The sequence below is a fragment of the Macaca mulatta genome, chromosome 1 (genome assembly GCF_049350105.2).
Source record: "Macaca mulatta isolate MMU2019108-1 chromosome 1, T2T-MMU8v2.0, whole genome shotgun sequence".
Classification (NCBI taxonomy): Eukaryota; Metazoa; Chordata; class Mammalia; order Primates; family Cercopithecidae; genus Macaca; species Macaca mulatta.
In genome coordinates, this window is record NC_133406.1 from 62,854,581 (window position 1) to 62,872,807 (window position 18,227).

The 18,227-nt window shown below is 40.8% G+C and overlaps 1 protein-coding gene across 11 annotated transcripts in view; it reads right to left on the reverse strand.

The window, feature by feature from the left end:
- Nucleotides 1-18,227, reverse strand: part of RBBP5 (RB binding protein 5, histone lysine methyltransferase complex subunit) — a 37,650-nt gene that overhangs the window by 9,616 nt on the left and 9,807 nt on the right. For all 11 annotated transcript variants that reach the window (XR_013418149.1, XM_078004381.1, XM_028852371.2 and 8 more), the window contains 9 exons: nucleotides 10,542-10,682; nucleotides 9,332-9,494; nucleotides 6,769-6,878; nucleotides 5,336-5,455; nucleotides 5,095-5,248; nucleotides 4,925-4,996; nucleotides 4,181-4,298; nucleotides 1,445-1,514; nucleotides 801-1,030 (listed from right to left, as the gene is read on the reverse strand). Coding sequence is in view for 10 of the 11 variants with exons in the window: in XM_028852371.2 (XP_028708204.1) it covers nucleotides 801-1,030; nucleotides 1,445-1,514; nucleotides 4,181-4,298; nucleotides 4,925-4,996; nucleotides 5,095-5,248; nucleotides 5,336-5,455; nucleotides 6,769-6,878; nucleotides 9,332-9,494; nucleotides 10,542-10,682 (1,178 nt within the window). In the remaining variant the exon portion in view is untranslated. The remainder of the gene's footprint in view (nucleotides 1-800; nucleotides 1,031-1,444; nucleotides 1,515-4,180; nucleotides 4,299-4,924; nucleotides 4,997-5,094; nucleotides 5,249-5,335; nucleotides 5,456-6,768; nucleotides 6,879-9,331; nucleotides 9,495-10,541; nucleotides 10,683-18,227) is intronic.

Consider the following 18,227-nt stretch of genomic DNA (forward strand, 5'->3'; position numbering starts at 1 on the left):
AGTTGCAAAATGTGATCTGCAGTTAGCTAAAAGAGAAGAGGAAGGGCCGGGTGCGGTGGTTCACACCTGTAATCCCAGCACTTTGGGAGGCCGAGGCGGGCGGATCACTTGAGGTCCGGAGTTCGAGACCAGCCTGGCCAAAACGGCAAAACCCCATCTCTACTAAAAATACGAAAATTAGCCAGGCATGGTGGTGCATGCCTGTAGTCCCAGCTACTCGGAAGGCTGAGGCAGAAGAATTGATTGAACCTGGGAGGCGGAGGTTTCAGTGAACCAAGATCACGCCACTGCACTGCAGCCTGGGCAACAGAGCAAGACCCTGTCTCTAAAAAAAAAAAAAAAAAAAAAAAAATAGAAGAGGAAGGAGGATGCTCAATAGTAAACGCATACCCCCATCCACCCCTACCTATCCCAAGACATGATAATAAAGGATTCCCAAGTCAGACTATAAAAGGTGGCAGGAAGGATGAAATGATTGTCCAAGTCTAACTAGTACTTTATATCTAATAAAACCACTCTATGGGGAAAAATTTGAAAGAAGAATGGTCTAATAAACTCTGAGCTGGCTGTCAGAAGAATTAAAGTGCAGCATTTTAGGCAAAGTACTGAAGGGCAGAATTTCTCCATTTTAAGAGAGAAGTGAACACAGATGCAATCATTATAAAGTTGTAAAGCACTATAAAATAGACTCATGGGAAAATTCCTCTAAGGTAAAATCGCTGAAACAGGAAATTACCAGATTGAGCTGGGGAGCAGAGAGCGGCATCTGTCAGGCCAGAGGGAGAAGATGCAGCTCTTACCATCATTTGGTACTCCTTGAAGTTCTATATTGGTTGTTTTGGGCTTCTTCTTAGGTGGCTGGGACCCATCTGCTGAGGACTGCCTCTTCTTCTCTGAACTAGCCCCTTCATCCATCAAGGAGGTTTGGACTGCATCCGGTGGGGGGCCGTAAGGATTTTCTTCTGGGTCTTCTACCTCAGGGGCAATGGGTAAATACAATAGAGCCTTTGAATCTTCCAGCTCTTCATCACTATTTGGAGCAGGATCAGACAAGGGATTGGAAAAAAGAGGAGATAGTTGCTTAAACCATGAGCCCTTCCTCTATCACCTATATTAAGCATAAGCAACAGGTATGGATCTAGAACTTTAAGAAAGCCAAGATGAAAAAAAGAGAATCAGACAATGTAATTGATAAAATTGGTGATAAAGATAAACAGGATAAATAAATTATTGTGGTTCCTTAAAATTCTCTATCAGGGAGAAGTGAAGGGAAAATAGGACTAGAGAAGAAAGGCTACATTGGATTTCTTGTACACCAAACGAGTGATCTCTTTTAGCTAATAAGCAGACGGGACTGAAGGGATAGCCCGGGGAACTGTGGAGTGCTCCCCCAGAGACCAGGAGCAGCAGTAGCCAAGGTGCCCAGCCTTTCGGGCCGGCTCACCTGCTACAGAAGGCAGCGATAGGGTCCACACTGGTGACATCCACTTCCTCATCTTCCGCAGCATCAGCCCCTGACAGGACAGAAACACAGGAGATGTTTGAGAAGTGAAAAACTGCTTTTTATTTGCAGCTTCAAGGTTTTCATAAGCTGAAATTCCAGAGAAAGGAGGAAAATCAAACAGTTCACTTCACTTAATCATTTAACAAATATATGCTGAATTTCCACCCTATGCTAGGCACTGAAAATAGTGCAATGACCCAGAAACAGTTGGGAACAGCTCTTCAGTAAAAGGTTCAGAGTCTAACTGGGGAGACAGATAGACAGTTTCCATTTAATACAGTAATGGTATGTGTAATGTGCTCAGGATATGGGAAGGAGGAACAATTTATGTGGAAATCTGGGAAGGTATGACAGAAGGTAACCCTAGAATCTAGAACATTCTGCTTCCCTGGAGGTCCTCCTAAAACACATTAGGCATGCAAGTTATCTAATATCACAAAAGTGAAGACCAGCACTTTCAAACTAGAAAACCAACCTCATTCCCAATCCCCTGATTCCTGGCACCATCAAGTGTCTCAGGAGTCAATAATCTGTGGCATTAATTACTCACTGGCAGTGCCAATTGAGCATCCTAAGCATTCACCCACACAAACCTTACTATGTTATAAAGCCCTGTGTTAGACACCATGGGGATAAAACGTCAAATCTTTATTCTTAAGGAGCTTCTATCTAGAAATTCAGAAGAGATAAAATCAGTCATAATCATAATGGAAATTAACATCTTAGTGCTTATTATGGCCTAGGCATATACTAAGTGCTTTACATAAATTATTTCACTTACTCCCCACAACCCTAAAAAGCAGGTACTATTATTATCCCTATTTTACAGATGAGGAAATTCAGTTTAAGTAGTATTTTGCCCAAGGCATTCTGACTTCAGAGCCCAGGCTCTTGACCCGTCTCTTACTGACAAAGGAGTGATGTTGTTGGAAGTCAGGGACCCTGAACGGAGGGACTGGCTGAAGCCGAGGCAGAAGAACATAAATTGTGAAGACTTCATGGACATTTATTAGTTCCCCAAATTAATACTTTTATAATTTCTTACACCTGTCTTTACTGTAATCTCTGAACATAAATTGTGAAGATTTCATGGACACTTATCACTTCCCCAATGAATATCCTTGTGATTTCCTATACCTGTCTTTACTTTAATCTCTAAATCCCGTCATCTTCTTTGTAAACTGAGGAGGATGAATGTCGCCTCAGGACCCTGTGATTGTATCAACTGCACAAATTGTTTGTAGAGCGCGTGTGTTTTAACAATATGAAATCTGGGCATCTTAAAAAAAGAACAGGATAACAGCAATGTTCAGGTAACAAGAGAGGTAACTTTGAACTGGCCACCGGTGAGCCGGACGGAACAGAGCTATATTTCTCCTCTTTCATGAGCAAATAGGAGAAATATCGCTAAATTCTTTTTCTCAGCAAGGAACATCCCTGAGAAAGAGAATGCACCCTGAAGGTAGGCCTACAGACAGGCCCTTTTAAGGCGTCCAGTCCACATCTTTTATGGTCGAAGCCAAAGGGATGAAATAAGCCCCGGTCTCCTATAGCGCTCCCAGGCTTATTAGGACGAGGAAAATTCCCACCTAACAAATTGTGGTCAGACAGGTTATCTGCTCTCAAACCCTGTTTCCTGATAAGACGTTATCAATGACAATGCCTGCCGGAAACTTCATTAGCAATTTTAATTTCACCTCAATTTCACCTCATCCGGTGGTCCTGTGATCTCGCCCTGCCTCCGTTTGCTTTGTGATATTTTATTACCTTGTGAAGTATGTGATCTCTGTGACCCACACCCCATTCATGCACTCCCTCCCCTTTTGAAAACTGCTAATGAAAACTTGCTGGTTTTATGGCTTGGGGGACATCACGGATCCTGCCGACATGTGATGTCTCCCCTGGACACCCAGCTTTAAATTTCTCTCTTTTGTGCTCTTTCCCTTTATTTCTCAACCCAGCCGAGACACTTAGGAAATAGAAAAGAACCCACGTTAAACATCAGGAGCGGGTTCTCCCCATAGAGTGACAGAATACACGGGAAAAGCTGAGCACTCTTAGCATGGTGAGTTCTTTGCTAGGTGCTGCATGTATGTCCTCAGTCATCTGCAATTAATCAGGAAATACACAATGATATGTTAAGAGAGCTGCTTGAGCCCTGGGAATACCCAAATAAGCCCTTAGTTAACACCTTATAAATTAGGGCTCTCCAAATACCGTGGAGATTGTGTAAGCTTAAAGGAAAAAGAAAGCCAGGTTCATAGGCCAGGCTCATGTCTGTAATGCCAGCACTTTGGGAGGCCAAGGCGGGTGGATCACCTGAGGTCAGGAGTTCCAGACCAGCCTGGTCAACATGGTGAAACTCCGTCTCTACTAAAAATACAAAAAATTCGCCGGGCATGGTGGCAAGCACCTGTAATCCCAGCTACTCGGGAGGATGAGGCAGGAGAATCGCTTGAACCCAGGAGGCGGAGGTTGCAGTCAGCCAAGATCACACCATTGCATCCAGCCTGGGCGACAAGAGCGAAACTCTGTCTCAAAAAAAAAAAAAAAGTGGGGTGGAAAGGGGACATTTTAGATGAAGTGCTGAAATAAATTTACAACACAAATGAAGAATATTAAGTAAAGCAATCATTTTCCCTTTAGGAAATCCTGTCTGCAATTGAGAAATATTACCTGTCTGCTCAGGCTCACTCTTATCTTCATCTTCAATATCAAACTCTGATTCCCTTTCTTCATATTCTACATTTTCATCCAATTCTTTGAAGTCTGGTGCAAATGCACTCCAGTTTTCCTATACAACAAAATATACTACTTAACTATACGTGAAAGCAATAATCTGTAATCTACACATTAATGATAAAATGAAAGATCTGAGCATGAAAGGAATTCACAATTCTTAGATTAAATTTCGCAGATAAGAAAAAAAACGGGTATCTGTAAGTTTTACTAGCTTAGGTATTTTCTATCTTAAACGTTCTAAGTTATTAACTGTAGCTCTTTTGAGTCACTGCCTTCTTTGCTCATTTTAGGAATTTTGAGATAAAATGTTAAATTTTCTTGTAAGTACACTGATTACAAATGTAATTTAAAGGTGTTCAAAGTAAAATTAAGATATAAAACAGAAACTGACCTGAAAGTAAGAAAAGCAAAAGAAAAATGTATCTCAAATAAATAATAGAAAAAAGCAACAGAAAGTCCACTAGAGCTTCTCCCCGAAAAGAGCCAGAAAACCAACTTGGGACCAAGACCTTCCCACCAAAATAAAGTGCAACTAGATGCAATGAACCTATGTAATTTAGGTTGCGAGAATCATACGCAAAAGAAAATAAATAAGGTAATTTTTAGCTTCCTATGTATAAGGTTCTTTGATAAAAAGAAGGGTATCTAGTTTCAAAGCAAGTAAAATAGAATACTTACTACTTGATTCTGTGCCCAGATAGATACCACTCCACTGGAGATGGATGCTATGATGGGTCGAACAGGATGCCACTAAGTTTTAGTGAAGGAAAGAAAAATAGATTGTTAAGAACAGATTCCAGATTTTTTAGATTATGTGACTAACAAGAGCAATGTCCTAATGTACTCACAGCTACATCCAAGAGGAGTTCTCCTCTCGTCCCATGGAGAATTTTCACCAGGTTGCCAATGCTCTTCTCCCAGATGTACAGGGCGTGCTGTCGCGCAGAACCTGCCACGATGTATTCCCCATCCCCAGAGAAACAACATTTCTTCCATGGGGTCCTAAAGGACAAGGAAAGTACCAAGGAGAGCTGGAACTCAAGCCCAGGTCATGAATGATCACATATTCTTCTAGGCTGTGATACATACCTATTCACCAAATCCTGCAATTTCTGCATAGGTTCAGGCTCTCCATCTCTTCCACATGTTAAGATTTCTCTGCCATCATAAACTCTGATTATTCGATCTGCTGTGTTAATTAAAAAGCAACTACAGGAAGGATAAAAATATCAACACCAGAGGTCAGAAATATGTTCCTTAGTACTACAAGACGACTAATAAACTGGTGAAGAATTGAGGGAAAATCTAAGTAACAGACTAGAATATTTATGTATCTACTTGTCATCTCCCAAACCAAAATATAATTTGAAGTGGGAGTATGTTTTATACTTCCTGTGTATCCCTAAACCCAAAATATACAAACTGTCAATATTAACTAAGTTCCAAGACCTCTCTACTGAAACCAGCTTGCTAAATTCACAAGTTTACAGTGAAATGGATATAAATACTTCATTCCTCTGGCCTGTTTTACATATACTCTTCTAAATGAGGTAATAAACTAAATATGTCATTTTAAAATGTCATTTTTACTGTAATGACATTGAAAATCTTAGAAATCTGTATAAAATATTAGTTATTTCATCACTTTCTTACAGACTTCACTGACTGTAACCTTTTCTTAATTCAACAGAATTTTGAACATTAATATCCTCTAAGTCAGCTGTCTCCAACGTTTTTGGCACCAGTAACTGGTTTTGTGGAAGACAATTTTTCCATGGACCAGGCTGGCAGGAGGGTTATGGTTTCAGGATGAAACTGTTCCACCTCAGATCATCAGGCATTAGATTCTCATAAGGAGCGTACAACCTAGATCCCTCATATGTGCAGTTCAAAATAGGGTCCGTGCTCCTGTGAGAATCTAATATTGCTGCTGATCTGACAGGAGGCAGAGCTCAGGTGGTAATGTTCACCTCCAGCTGTGCGGCACGGTTCCTAACAGGCCAATACTGGTCCATGGTCCGGGGGTTGGGGACCCCTGCTCTAAGTCATGTATGGGTGTTCCTAAACAAAATAGGAGGACTATTACCTCTTACTGACAACCTATTTCCTATTTCTGTTGATATATTCTACGACTTCTAACTAGGTAACCAACCTTATCAGAATAACATCCAAAATTAAAAGGGTAAATAGGCTATATTCAGTTACAATGTGAATTTGATGACATCAGTTCTGATGATAATAATAGTTATCATATACCCAGTGCTTACTATACGCCAGGCATTTTGGTTCTAAGCACTGACCATTTACTTATTTTTCTGTAAAGTAACTGCCTGACAACCTCCAAATAAGGAAGATGTAACTACTGCAGGAAATTTTATGAACTCAAAAACCAGAGAAGTTTCTAAAAACCTTAAGTACATTTTTTAAAGAAGTTTAATATACATGAAAACTGCAAATTTCCATGTATTTTTGCATTCTACTCACTCTTAAAACTGTCCCTAAAAAGGTAAGATCTCACTCACCTCCCCTTCCGGGCAAACTCAATTGACTTAATGGCCGTGGTATTGCTTGTTCCAGTTGTTACTCTGAAGGAAGCAACAAGATCCTGAGAATCCGTTTTTAGGACCAAAATCTAAAGTTTAAAGGAGGGGGAGAAAAGTAAGTGTTCCGATAACTAACGGTAATTAGATTTGGCTTGTTTCTAATACTGCATAAAGACTGGGTAAAAATGTAAATGTCTCTATTCCATATATTTAACCTGATTAACTGATATTGCTGTTCTGCCTCCTTAAATAAGACAAGGTCTTAATCTATTCTTTTTTTTTCTTTTTTTTTTTTTTGAGACAGAGTTTCACTCTTGTTGCCCAGGCTAGAGTGCAATGGTGCGATCTGAGCTCACCACAACCTCTGCCTCCTGGGTTCAAGCGATTCTCCCGCCTCAGCCTCCTGAGTATCTGGGATTACAGGCATGTGCCACCATGCCCGGCTAATTTTGTATTTTTAGTAGAGACGGGGTTTATCCATGTTCGTCAGGCTGGTCTCAAACTCCCAACCTTAGGTGATCTGCCTACCTTGGCCTCCCGAAGTGCTGGGATTACAGGCATGAGCCACCATGCCTGGCCAATTTATTCTTAAAATATTATGTTTAGCATTATTCACAATAGCCAAAATACAGAAGCCACCCAAGTATCCACTGACAGATAAGCCATATAAACAAAAGTAGTATATACATAAAATGGAGTATTATTGAGACTTGAAAAGGAGGAAAATTCTGACACATGCTACAACATGGATGAAATTGAGGACATTAAACTAAGTGAAATAAGCCAGTCACAAAAGGGCAAATACTATATGATTCCCCTTATATGAGGTACCTGGAGTAGTCAAATTCTTAAAGAGAGAAGGTCAAAGGGTGTTTTTAGGGGCTGGCAGAGAGCAGGGAATGGGAAATTATGATTCAATAGGTACAGAATTCCAGTTTTACAAGATGAAAGACTTCTAAAGATGGATGGTGATCACTGCACAACAGAGTGAATGTACATTAATACCACTGAACTGTACAGTTAAATATGGCTGAAATGCTAAAATTTACGCCGTATTTTACCACGATTTCTTAAAAATCACCTTTCTAGGTCGGGAGCGGTGGCTTACACCTATAATCCCAGCACTTTAGGAGGCCGAGGCAAGCGGATCACCTGAGGTTGGGAGTTTAAGACCAGCCTGATCAACATGGAGAAACCCCGACTCTACTAAAAATACAAAATTAGCCAGGCATGGTGGTGAATGCCTGTAATCCCAGCTACTTGGGAGTCTGAGGCTGAGAATCGCTTCAAGCCAGGAGGCAGAGGTTGCGGTGAGCCGAGATCATGCCATTGCACTCCAGCCTGGGCAACAAGAGCGAAACTCTATCTCAAAAAAAAAAAAAAAAAGCCTTTCTAAGGCTGGGTGCAGTGGCTCACACCTGTAATTACAGCACTTTGGGAGGCTGAGGTGGACAGATCACTTAAAGTCAGGAGTAATCCCAGCTACTCAAGAGGCTGAGGCAGCAGAATCGCTTGAACCCAGGAGGTGGAGGTTGCAGTGAACTGAGATCACACACTGCACTCCAGCCTGGGCAACAGAGTGAGCCTCCATCTCAGAAAAAAAAAAAAAAAAGCAAAAAATGCCTGTCTAAAATAGCCATGAAATTATACTAGCCCATGTGCCCCAGTCAAAAAATAAAAATGAAAATAAATCAAGATGCCCAGTGGAACTACTCTAAGCATGAAAAGAACCTTTAAAGGTCACCTGACCTAACTTCTTATTCCACAGAAGAAACACCTTCTACAATGTATTCCAGAGAAAAGGGCCTACACATTCCAAAAGGCAAGGTCAGAAGTTAACAAAAAGGAAAAAGAAGAGTAAGTCTCAGTACTGTAAGTTAAGTTTGCCTGAATTATACAATCTTTTTTTTTTTTTTTTTTTTTTTTTTGAGACGGAGTCTTGCTCTGTAGCCCGGGCTGGAGTGCAGTGGCCGGATCTCAGCTCACTGCAAGCTCCGCCTCCCGGGTTTAGGCCATTCTCCTGCCTCAGCCTCTGGAGTAGCTGGGACTACAGGCGCCCGCCACCTCGCCCGGCTAGTTTTTTGTATTTTTAGTAGAGACGGGGTTTCACGGTGTTAGCCAGGATGGTCTCGATCTCCTGACCTCGTGATCCGCCCGGCTCGGCCTCCCAAAGTGCTGGGATTACAGGCTTGAGCCACCGCGCCCGGCCTACAATCTTTTATAAAACCAGATATTAAGACATTTTGATCAGCAGTGTTCCAGTTGATAACATGACATTGAAGTTTTATAATTTCATAATGGCCCTTCATTACTAGCATCCAGTAAAGGTCCTTCCACGCTTTTCTAGGTCAAATAATCTCTATCACTCTAAATCCAAAGATCAAAAATTATTGTTAAGCAATGGAAGAAAATTAGACTACATTTGCTGCAGGCAGGAACTGTGCTTAGTCCAAGAATAAAAAAATTTTCAAAGGAAACAAAACAAGTAAACATTAAATGAGCCAGTGTACAAGATGCCTGATTTGCCAGCTTTTAGGCTTACCTTGCCTTTTGCGTTTCCTGTATAAATATATTCCCCTCGCCTATCAAAAGATGCCACAACGTTCAAATCGGAGTCATCATCCACCGGCAGAACAACATGTTTGGAATCTGAAAGGGTCAACATGACAGGAGCAGATTTCATGGGACACACGAGAACCTTGTTCCTGTTTAAAAATACGAACAGTACGTTGGCTGTTGCTTTGGTATCAGCAAGCTGATTCCCTGTTCTTTTCCCTGATCCCTGTCCATACCCTGATTAACTTGCCCAGCCCAAGCAAATTTGAAACAGTGAAAAAGCATAAAATCCACAAGTCTAATAACAGGGAAAATTCTGAGTAAAATTAGTCTTGATGAAATAACACATAATCATTTAAAAAAAAATAAGAAACTGGGCGCAGTGGCTCACACCTGTAATCCCAGCACTTTGGGAGGCTGAGGTGGGCAGATCACTTGAGGTCAGGAGTTTGAGACCAGCCTGGCCAATACGGTGAAACCGCATCTCTACTAAAAATACAAAAACTTACCCAGATGTGGTGCCTATGCCTGTAATCCCAGCTACTTGGGAGGCTGAGGCAGGAGAATCGCTTGAAAATAGGAGGAGGGTGCAGTAAGCTGGGACTGCGCCATTGCACTCCAGCTGGGGCATCGCAGCAAGACTCCATCGCAAAAAAATAAAAATTAAAATTAAAAAAATAAAATTTAAATTAAAAAAAAAAGTATTCAGGGCCAGGTGCACTGGCTCACGCCTGTAATCCCAGCACTTTGGGAGGCCGGCGTGTGCAGATCACGAGGTCAGGAGTTCAAGCCCAACCTGGCCAACATGGGGAAACTCCGTCTCTACTAAAAATACAAAAATTAGCTGGGCATGGTGGCATGAGCCTGCAGCCCCAGCTACTCGAGAGGCTGAGGCAGGAGAATCTTGAACCCGGGAGGCAGAGGTTGCAGTGAGCCAAGATTGCGCCACTGCACTCCAACCTGGGTGACAGAGCAGGACCCTGTCTCAAAAAAAAAAAAAAAAAGAAAAAGAAAAAGAAAGAAAGAAAGAAATGTATTCAGTAGAGCCAACCTAGATAGAAAGATTATTTTATGTAGAAGTTTTGAAGAGATGCGTATTTGCCTTCTAAAACCATAACTAAAATTATCATGAGCCCATTCCATATAATCCATATAGAATTAGACCCCACCCCAGGAGAGAAATAGCTTAGACATACTGATCTCGCGGATGATACTGGACTTTTAAGATGGGTGAAGGGAATCGAAACCTCTGGTCACAGTCGCCTGAAAGAACATCCCACTGTGACACTATGTTATCAGTGGAGGCACTCACGAGCTTATGGCCGTCTCGGCTCCAGCTGAGGAAAAACAGGGGTAATTTAGCACATATTCTAGGTATACCGTACCACTCTCAGGAATAAACTGTGTAAGTCACACACACTACTGCAACTGCACAGGTCAACAGTGTTTCTGGTTTTGTTCTACTTATACTCAAATCCACAAGCTTTTCCAACTAGGCAATAAATAAGAATGTTTTCATGACATTTTATTATCTAGTAATGGAAGCTCATAATATTTCAAGATAAAACTATAAAGTGACTCAGTGAAATAAGAGATTAAAAACATCTTAGAAGAGTCTAAAAATCAGCTGGCCTTTAAGGTTGATATATTTGAACTTTCTGAAGTTATCTCAGAAGTTGCACCATCATGGTATAAACAAAACAAAAAAAATGGTAAGTATCTGTTATTTAAAATAATTTTAAAAGAAACTGAGAAAGAATTAATTCCTCCTGCTAAGTACAGATAAACACACTGGACATCACATATAAAAGAGACAAAAAGGGTTCTGAAAGGTAGACAAAGGACAGACAAGCCAGAGACTGCAGAATCTTAAGGATGACACAACAGTGAAATCCCGGAATTTTCTTTCTGCCTCATGTTCTCCGTTCTGGGTGAAGGAAAAGCCAACAACCTGGTAATGCTAGTGGACACACACAAAAATCCCCAAGAAGAGTCTGCTTTCCCCAGCTAAGGGACCAGAAAAGGACAGCCTGGCAAGACAGAAAACTTCAAGACAATAACCAATCTACTCCAGCCAAACATCACAGAAAAGAACTGCAAATCCCCCTCTTAGCAAGGTTCAAGCAGATAGCCTAGACTTCACCTTTATCCAGCTATAACAAGGCACCCTCCCCACCTCACTGGGGTGGTGTCCAAGAAGGCTCAGTAGGGAATCAGATTTGCATTACCACCAGCAGTAATGAGGTTGCACCACCACGGTGTCAGAGGACACACAGAGAGAAGGAACAAGGAACTCCTATCCTTCCCAGACAGGATGTTATCAGCAGAGACCTAGTAGAGAGCCTAAACTTTCAATCCCCCCCAGCAGTAACAAGGCCAAGTAAGAAGAAACCTGGACTTTCACCCACCTCTGGCAATAACAAGATGGCACACTCCATTACCCTGTGCAGTATCAGAGGAGGCCTGCTAAACTAGAAGATTTAAAAAAGATCTATAGGCTGGGTGCAATGGCTCACACCTGTAATCCCAGCACTTTGGGAGATGAGGCAGGCAAATCACTTGAGGCCAAAAGTTTGAGACCAGCCTGGCCATATGGTGAAACCCCGTTGTCTACTAAAAATACAAAAAATTAGCCAGGCATGGTGGTATGCGCCTGTAGTCCCAGATACTCGGGAAGCTGAGGCAGGAGAATTGCTTTAACCTGGGAGGCGGAGGTTACAGTGAGCCAAGATGGCACCACTGAGCTCCAGCGTGGGCAACAGAGTGAGACTGTCTCAAGAAAAAATAAAAAATAAATAAGATTTACAGTCTCATAATACCCAAAATGCCCAGGTTTCAAATGAAAATCACTTGTCAACTCAAGAACAAAGAAAATCTCAACTTGAGTAAGAAAAGACAATCAATAGACACTAATACAGAGATGACATAAATGTTAGAATTATCTGACAAGGATTATAATGTAGCCATCATAAAAATGCTTCAACAAACTATTATGAACATGCCTGAAACAGATGGGGAAAAAAATCCAGAAAATCTTAGCAAAGAAATAGAAGATACAGAGAAGAATCAAATGGGAATTTTAGAACTGAAAAATATAGTAACAGAAATAAACTCAATAGATGAATTCAGCAGCCAAGGGAGGAAAAAAAGGGAAAGAATCAGCAAACTGGAAGATGGAATAAAAACTACCCAATCTCAATAGAGAGAAAACAGACATACATATATGATGTGTCTGTGTGTGTATATATGTGTATACATATATATGTGTGTGTGTGTGTGTATAGATACACATACACAGAGCCTCAGAACTATAACAAAAGATCTAATATTCATGTCATCAGAATCCTGGAAGGAGAGAATACAGACATGGATGTTAAGGTATTTGAAGATATAATGGCTGAAATTTTCCTAAATCTGGCAAGAGATATAAAACCTACAGATTCAAGAACATCAACTAGGATGAGCCTAAAGAAATCCACTCCAAGAAATACAAACTTCTGAAAACTAAAGACAACGAAAAACTCTCAAAAGCTGCAAGAGAAAAATGATGCCTTATCTATAGAGGAACAACAACGTGAATGAAAAGGGATTTCTCATCAGAAACCACGGAGGCCAGAAGGAAGTGGCACATTTTTCAAGCGCTAAAGAAAAGAACTGTCATCCCAGGAATAAACAGGTAAACTGAGACATTTGTTGCTAGCAGACATACTCTAAAGTTGGCTACCTAATGTTCAGAAAAGATTAAATGAAGGGTTTAGAACATCAGGAAGGAAGAATGAACAATGAAGACTATAAATATATGGGTAGATAAAACTACTTTTTCTCAGCCAGGTGTGGTGGCTCACACCTATAATCCCAGCACTTTGGGAGGCCAAGGCAGGCAGATCACCTGAGGTCAGGAGTTCGAGACCAACCTGGCCAACATGGTGAAAACTCATCTCTACTAAAAATACAAAAATTAGCCAGGCATGGTAGCACATGCCTGTAATCCCAGCTACTTGGGAGCCTGAGGCTGTAGAACTGCTTGAAACCAGGAGGCAGAGGTTGCAGTGAGCCGAGATCGCGCCATTGCACTCCAGCCTGGGTAACAAGAACGAAACTCCGTCTCCGAAAAAAAAAAAAAAAAAAAAAAGGGCGGGTGCGGTGGCTCACGCCTGTAATCCCAGCCTTTGGGAGGCCAAGGCAGGTGGATCATGAGGTCAAGAGATTAAGACCATCCTGGCCAACATGGTGAAACCCCATCTCTACTAAAAATACAAAAATTAGCTGGGCATAGTAGTGAACGCCTATAGTCCGAGCAACTCGGGAGGCTGAGGTCAGAGAATCACTTGAACCTGGGAGGCAGAGGTTGCAGTGAGCCGAGATCACGGCACTGCACTCCAGCCTGGGTGAAAGAGCAAGAATCCATCTCAAAAAAAAAAAAAAAAAAAAAAAAAATTACTTTTTCTCTTCTTGAGTTTTGATGTTTGAAACACATATTTTAACACTGTCTTATGTGGGTCTCAATGTACGTAAAGCAAATATTTAAGACAATTATATTATATACAAGAAAGGACAAGGGGACAACAGGAAGGTAAGGTTTCTACGCTTCACTTGAACTGGTAAAATGTTCACCAATACAACTTATCACCAGTAGACTGTGGTAAGTTATAAATGTATGATGTAAAACCTAGCAACCACTAAAGCTACACAAGGGTATACACTCAAAAACACTACAGATAAAGCAAAATGGAATTCTAAAAACTTGTCCAAGTAGCCCATAGGAAGGCAGGAAACAAAAACAAAAAGAAAATGGAACAAGTAAAAAAGTCACCCAAAACCTATACTTTATCCAGGTTTTGAAATCAAGAGGAGATGCTATTGAGAAACTCAGCAGGCAATATAATCTCCATGGTTAAGAACATGGCTCAAAAGTCAGACTTCTGCTCAAGCCTAGACATTACCACCTCCTAGCTGTGTGATCTTAGGCAAGTTACTCAAGTTTTATGGGCTTCAATTTCCTCATCTATAACATATGAATAAAAATGGTATCTACCTGCAGAAGGCTGTTGAGATAATTTAAATTAATACATAAAAAACTCTTAGCCTGGCACATAATAAGTACTCAATGCCTGGTACATAATAAGTGCTCAAAAAAAATATTTATATCAGAGACAAAATAAATATATTCCCAGACTCAGGACTCAGGACTCAGGAAGGCAGGGGCAAGCTAAGGTTATAAATATAGAGGGATTAAGTTAAAGCCTGCACACAAAAGGACTCTGGTGTCTCTCTTCTACTGGCTCTAGAATATCTATAGTCAGGCAATTAGTGAGTCCTTCTAAAGAACGTCAACTCTGAAGAGGCCTAAAGGTGTTAAAATGCAAAGGTGCACCAAAAAAAGCCAATAGCTGGATGGATGATGATGATGATGATGGGAGGGTAAAAGGGTGGATGATGAGAGGGTAAAGGGTAAGTTAAAATTCAAATACACTGTAACAGGAAACTCAATTTCTGAAATTAACGAAAAAGCAATACACATATTAGAAATATGAAGCTAAACAGCAGAAGAAATAGCCCCCAAAAATAGAAGTCTACTGGGAATGGCACAAGACTGAGAGTGAGGAGAAAAAAGGAACAGGTTTTGTTGCTATTCTTATAGGCCTGTTAGCACAAATAGACTATAGAACAAAATGTTAGCTATGATTCCGTTTTCCCTCTAAACTCTTCTGTACTAGGGGGTGGGTGAGTTACAAAAAAAAAAAACCTACTGCTACTGCACTATAATTTTTGTTTTCTTTCACAGCAAGCTTGTATTTCTGTCATAATGGAGGGAAATCTAACTCAAAATTAAGTTATAAAGAAAAGTAAAAACTAAAAAAATAATTTATTCTTCAATTCCAAATTCTATAAGCTCAAGAATTAGGAATTATCATATTTTCTCACAGCTTCTTTCCCAAAGACAGATGGGTCTTTACTGATTCTCATGTGCTAAAGTCTACCTATGGCCCCCATCCAGTGCTTGAATTTCTTCTGCAGCATCCTAAAAACGGGGGTGGCAAGCTCAGGCAAGAACAGCTCTCGGATAGCTCTCTCCTGGGCAGTTAATCCCATCTACAGCACCTCTGCTTGGGAGCTCCTCTCTACTTGGAGTTAACTTTTGTTTCCCTATACCTAACTTCTGTTCACTACCTACTAATTCTGTTTTGTTTTTTGGGGTTTTTTTTCTAGACAGGGTCTCACTCTGTAGCCCAGGTAGATCTCAGCTCACTTCAACCTCCGCATGCCGGGTTCAAGCGATTCTCCTGCTTCAGCCCCCCAAGTAGCTGGGATTACAGGCGCACGTCACCATGCCTGACTAATTTTTGTATTTTTAGTAGAGACGGGGTTTCACTGTGTTGTAGGGGCTGGTCTCGAACTCCTGACCTCAAGTGATTGGTGAGCCTCGGCCTCCGAAAGTGCTGGGATTACAGGCATGAGCCACTGCGCCCAGCCAGTACCTACCAGTTCTGCTTCTACATCCTGGGCCATTTTTTTCTCTCTTTCATATATCAACTTTACTAATAGTTGAAGTTAGCTATCAGGCCTACTCAAAACTTCTCTTGGTAAAATTTGTTCCCTAATATGCTCAAATAAGGAACAGTTAAATCTATTATGCATCTATACTATGCAATACTCTATAGACACAACTATTTAAAATAATGAGACACAGAGAAATATCCACTATATGGTAAGTGGAAAAGCAAGCTACAGAACAAAATATATTTATTTTTGTTTAAAAACTATTATGTGGATATATGTATTTTTTCCACATATAAAGATATAGATATCTTATAGACAGGATATATTCCACACTCTTTAACAGTGGTTACCCCAAGAAGTAGACAAAGGGCTTTCATTTTGTACTTTGCATATTAATATTTTTAATGGCCAGGTGCGGTGGCTCACGCCTGTAATCTCAGCACTTTGGGAGGCCAAGGAGGGCAGATTACCTGAGATCAGGAGGTCGAGACCAGCCTGGCCAACATGGTGAAATACAAAACTTAGCCGGGTGTGGTGGCATGCTTCTGTAATCCCAGCTACTCAGGAGGCTGAGGTAGGAGAATCACTTGAAACTGGGAGGCGTAGGTTGCAGTGAGCCAAGATTGCGCCACTGCACTCCAGCATGGGCAACAGAGCAAGACTCTGTCTCAAAAAAAAAAAAAAAAAAAACACACACAACAACTTTTAAATTATCAAGTATAGGTTTTGTGATTTTAAAATGTTAAAAATGTTGGAGGGAGCGGTTGAAAAATCTCTCACTTTATATCCTTTGTCTGACTAATAACACACTTCTGGAAGTCTACTGTAATGAGAAATCATAGACCAAATGCCCATTGGGCATCTCAGATGCTTTTTGGGACATCTCCCATTCATCCAACAACTATCTGAATGGCTACTGTGTATCAGGTACAATGCTAGAAGCTGAGAACATAGCAGTGAAATGGTACACAAGGTTCATATTCTCACAGCACTTACCATCTTAAGGGAAGATACTCTTAACACAAATATTTGCAAAAAACTAACATGAAAATAACGGGAGACATGCAACTATAATAATCTCAAACTCACCACTTCCCCCTCTAATCTTCCATTAATGAGTATCTTCAACCAAGCCAGAAACCTAAGAATCATCTTAACTTTTCCATTTCACTCACTACAATCGAATTAATGACTAAGTCCTCTTATTTCTACCATTTCTACATCTGTCTAACTTGGCTCCTTTCTTACTGCAACACTCATCGTCTCTAGCCTACATCACAGCAGTTCTCCTATGTCCACTCACTGTTGCCCCTTCAATCTCTTTTCTACTTGATGCTCTGAAGTTCTTTTTAAAATAAAAGCTCATCATGTTACTTTCCTGCCAAAATCTCTTAATGACTTCACAGTACATACAAGCTATGGTTCAAATTCATGAGTCTGGCAGAGAGGTTCTCCATGAGGACCTTGGTTTACCTTGGCTCTTGTCATATCATATTTCCCATACCACAACCCAGCTATCCTGATACCTGTAGTTCGCTATCGTACCATACTTGTTTCAAGCTGATATGCCTTTGCCTGTGCAGTGCCCTCTGCTTGGAATATATCTGGCAAACATCTACTTAACATACAAATTTAAAGTTATAAATTATCTGGCTGGGCGTGGCGGCTCACACCTGCAATCCCAGCACTTTGGGAGGCCAAGGAGAGCAGATCACCTGAGGTCAGTAGTTCAAGACCAGTCTGGCCAGCATGGCGAAACCCTGTCTCTACCAAAAATAAAAAAATTAGCCAGGCATAGTGGTGTGCACCTGTTAATTCCAGCTACTCGGGAGGCTGAGGCAGAATTGCCTGAACCCAGGAGGTGGAGGTTGCAGTGAGCCAAGATCGCACCATTGCACTCCAGCCTGGGTGACAGAGCAAGACTCTATCTCAAAAAAATAAAATAAAATAAAGTTATAAATTATCTCATCTATGACAGCTTTTCTGACCGTTAGTCCCCTCCAGTACAATTGATAACTTCCTTCTCTGTGCTTTCATCTCCACTAAATCCTAAATATAGTTATTGTATAGTACATACAAAGCTTTAGTACATGCACCTGTATACAAATCCACCTCCCACTAATCATCAAGAATTTCTCATTTGTTTTTGTGTCCCCAGAGCCTAACACAGCACCTGGTACATAACTCATGGTCAACACCTACTGAATGAATGAATGAATATATAAGAAAAACTATGGCACAAAGACATTCACTAAACATTACGTAATCGAGGGGAAAAAAAACCAGAAAATGGTTAAGTAAATTATGGTTTATCAGACAATACACAGTCATTTAAAAAGTTGTTAAAGGCTACTCAAGCAGAAAAATGTCTAGACAGTATT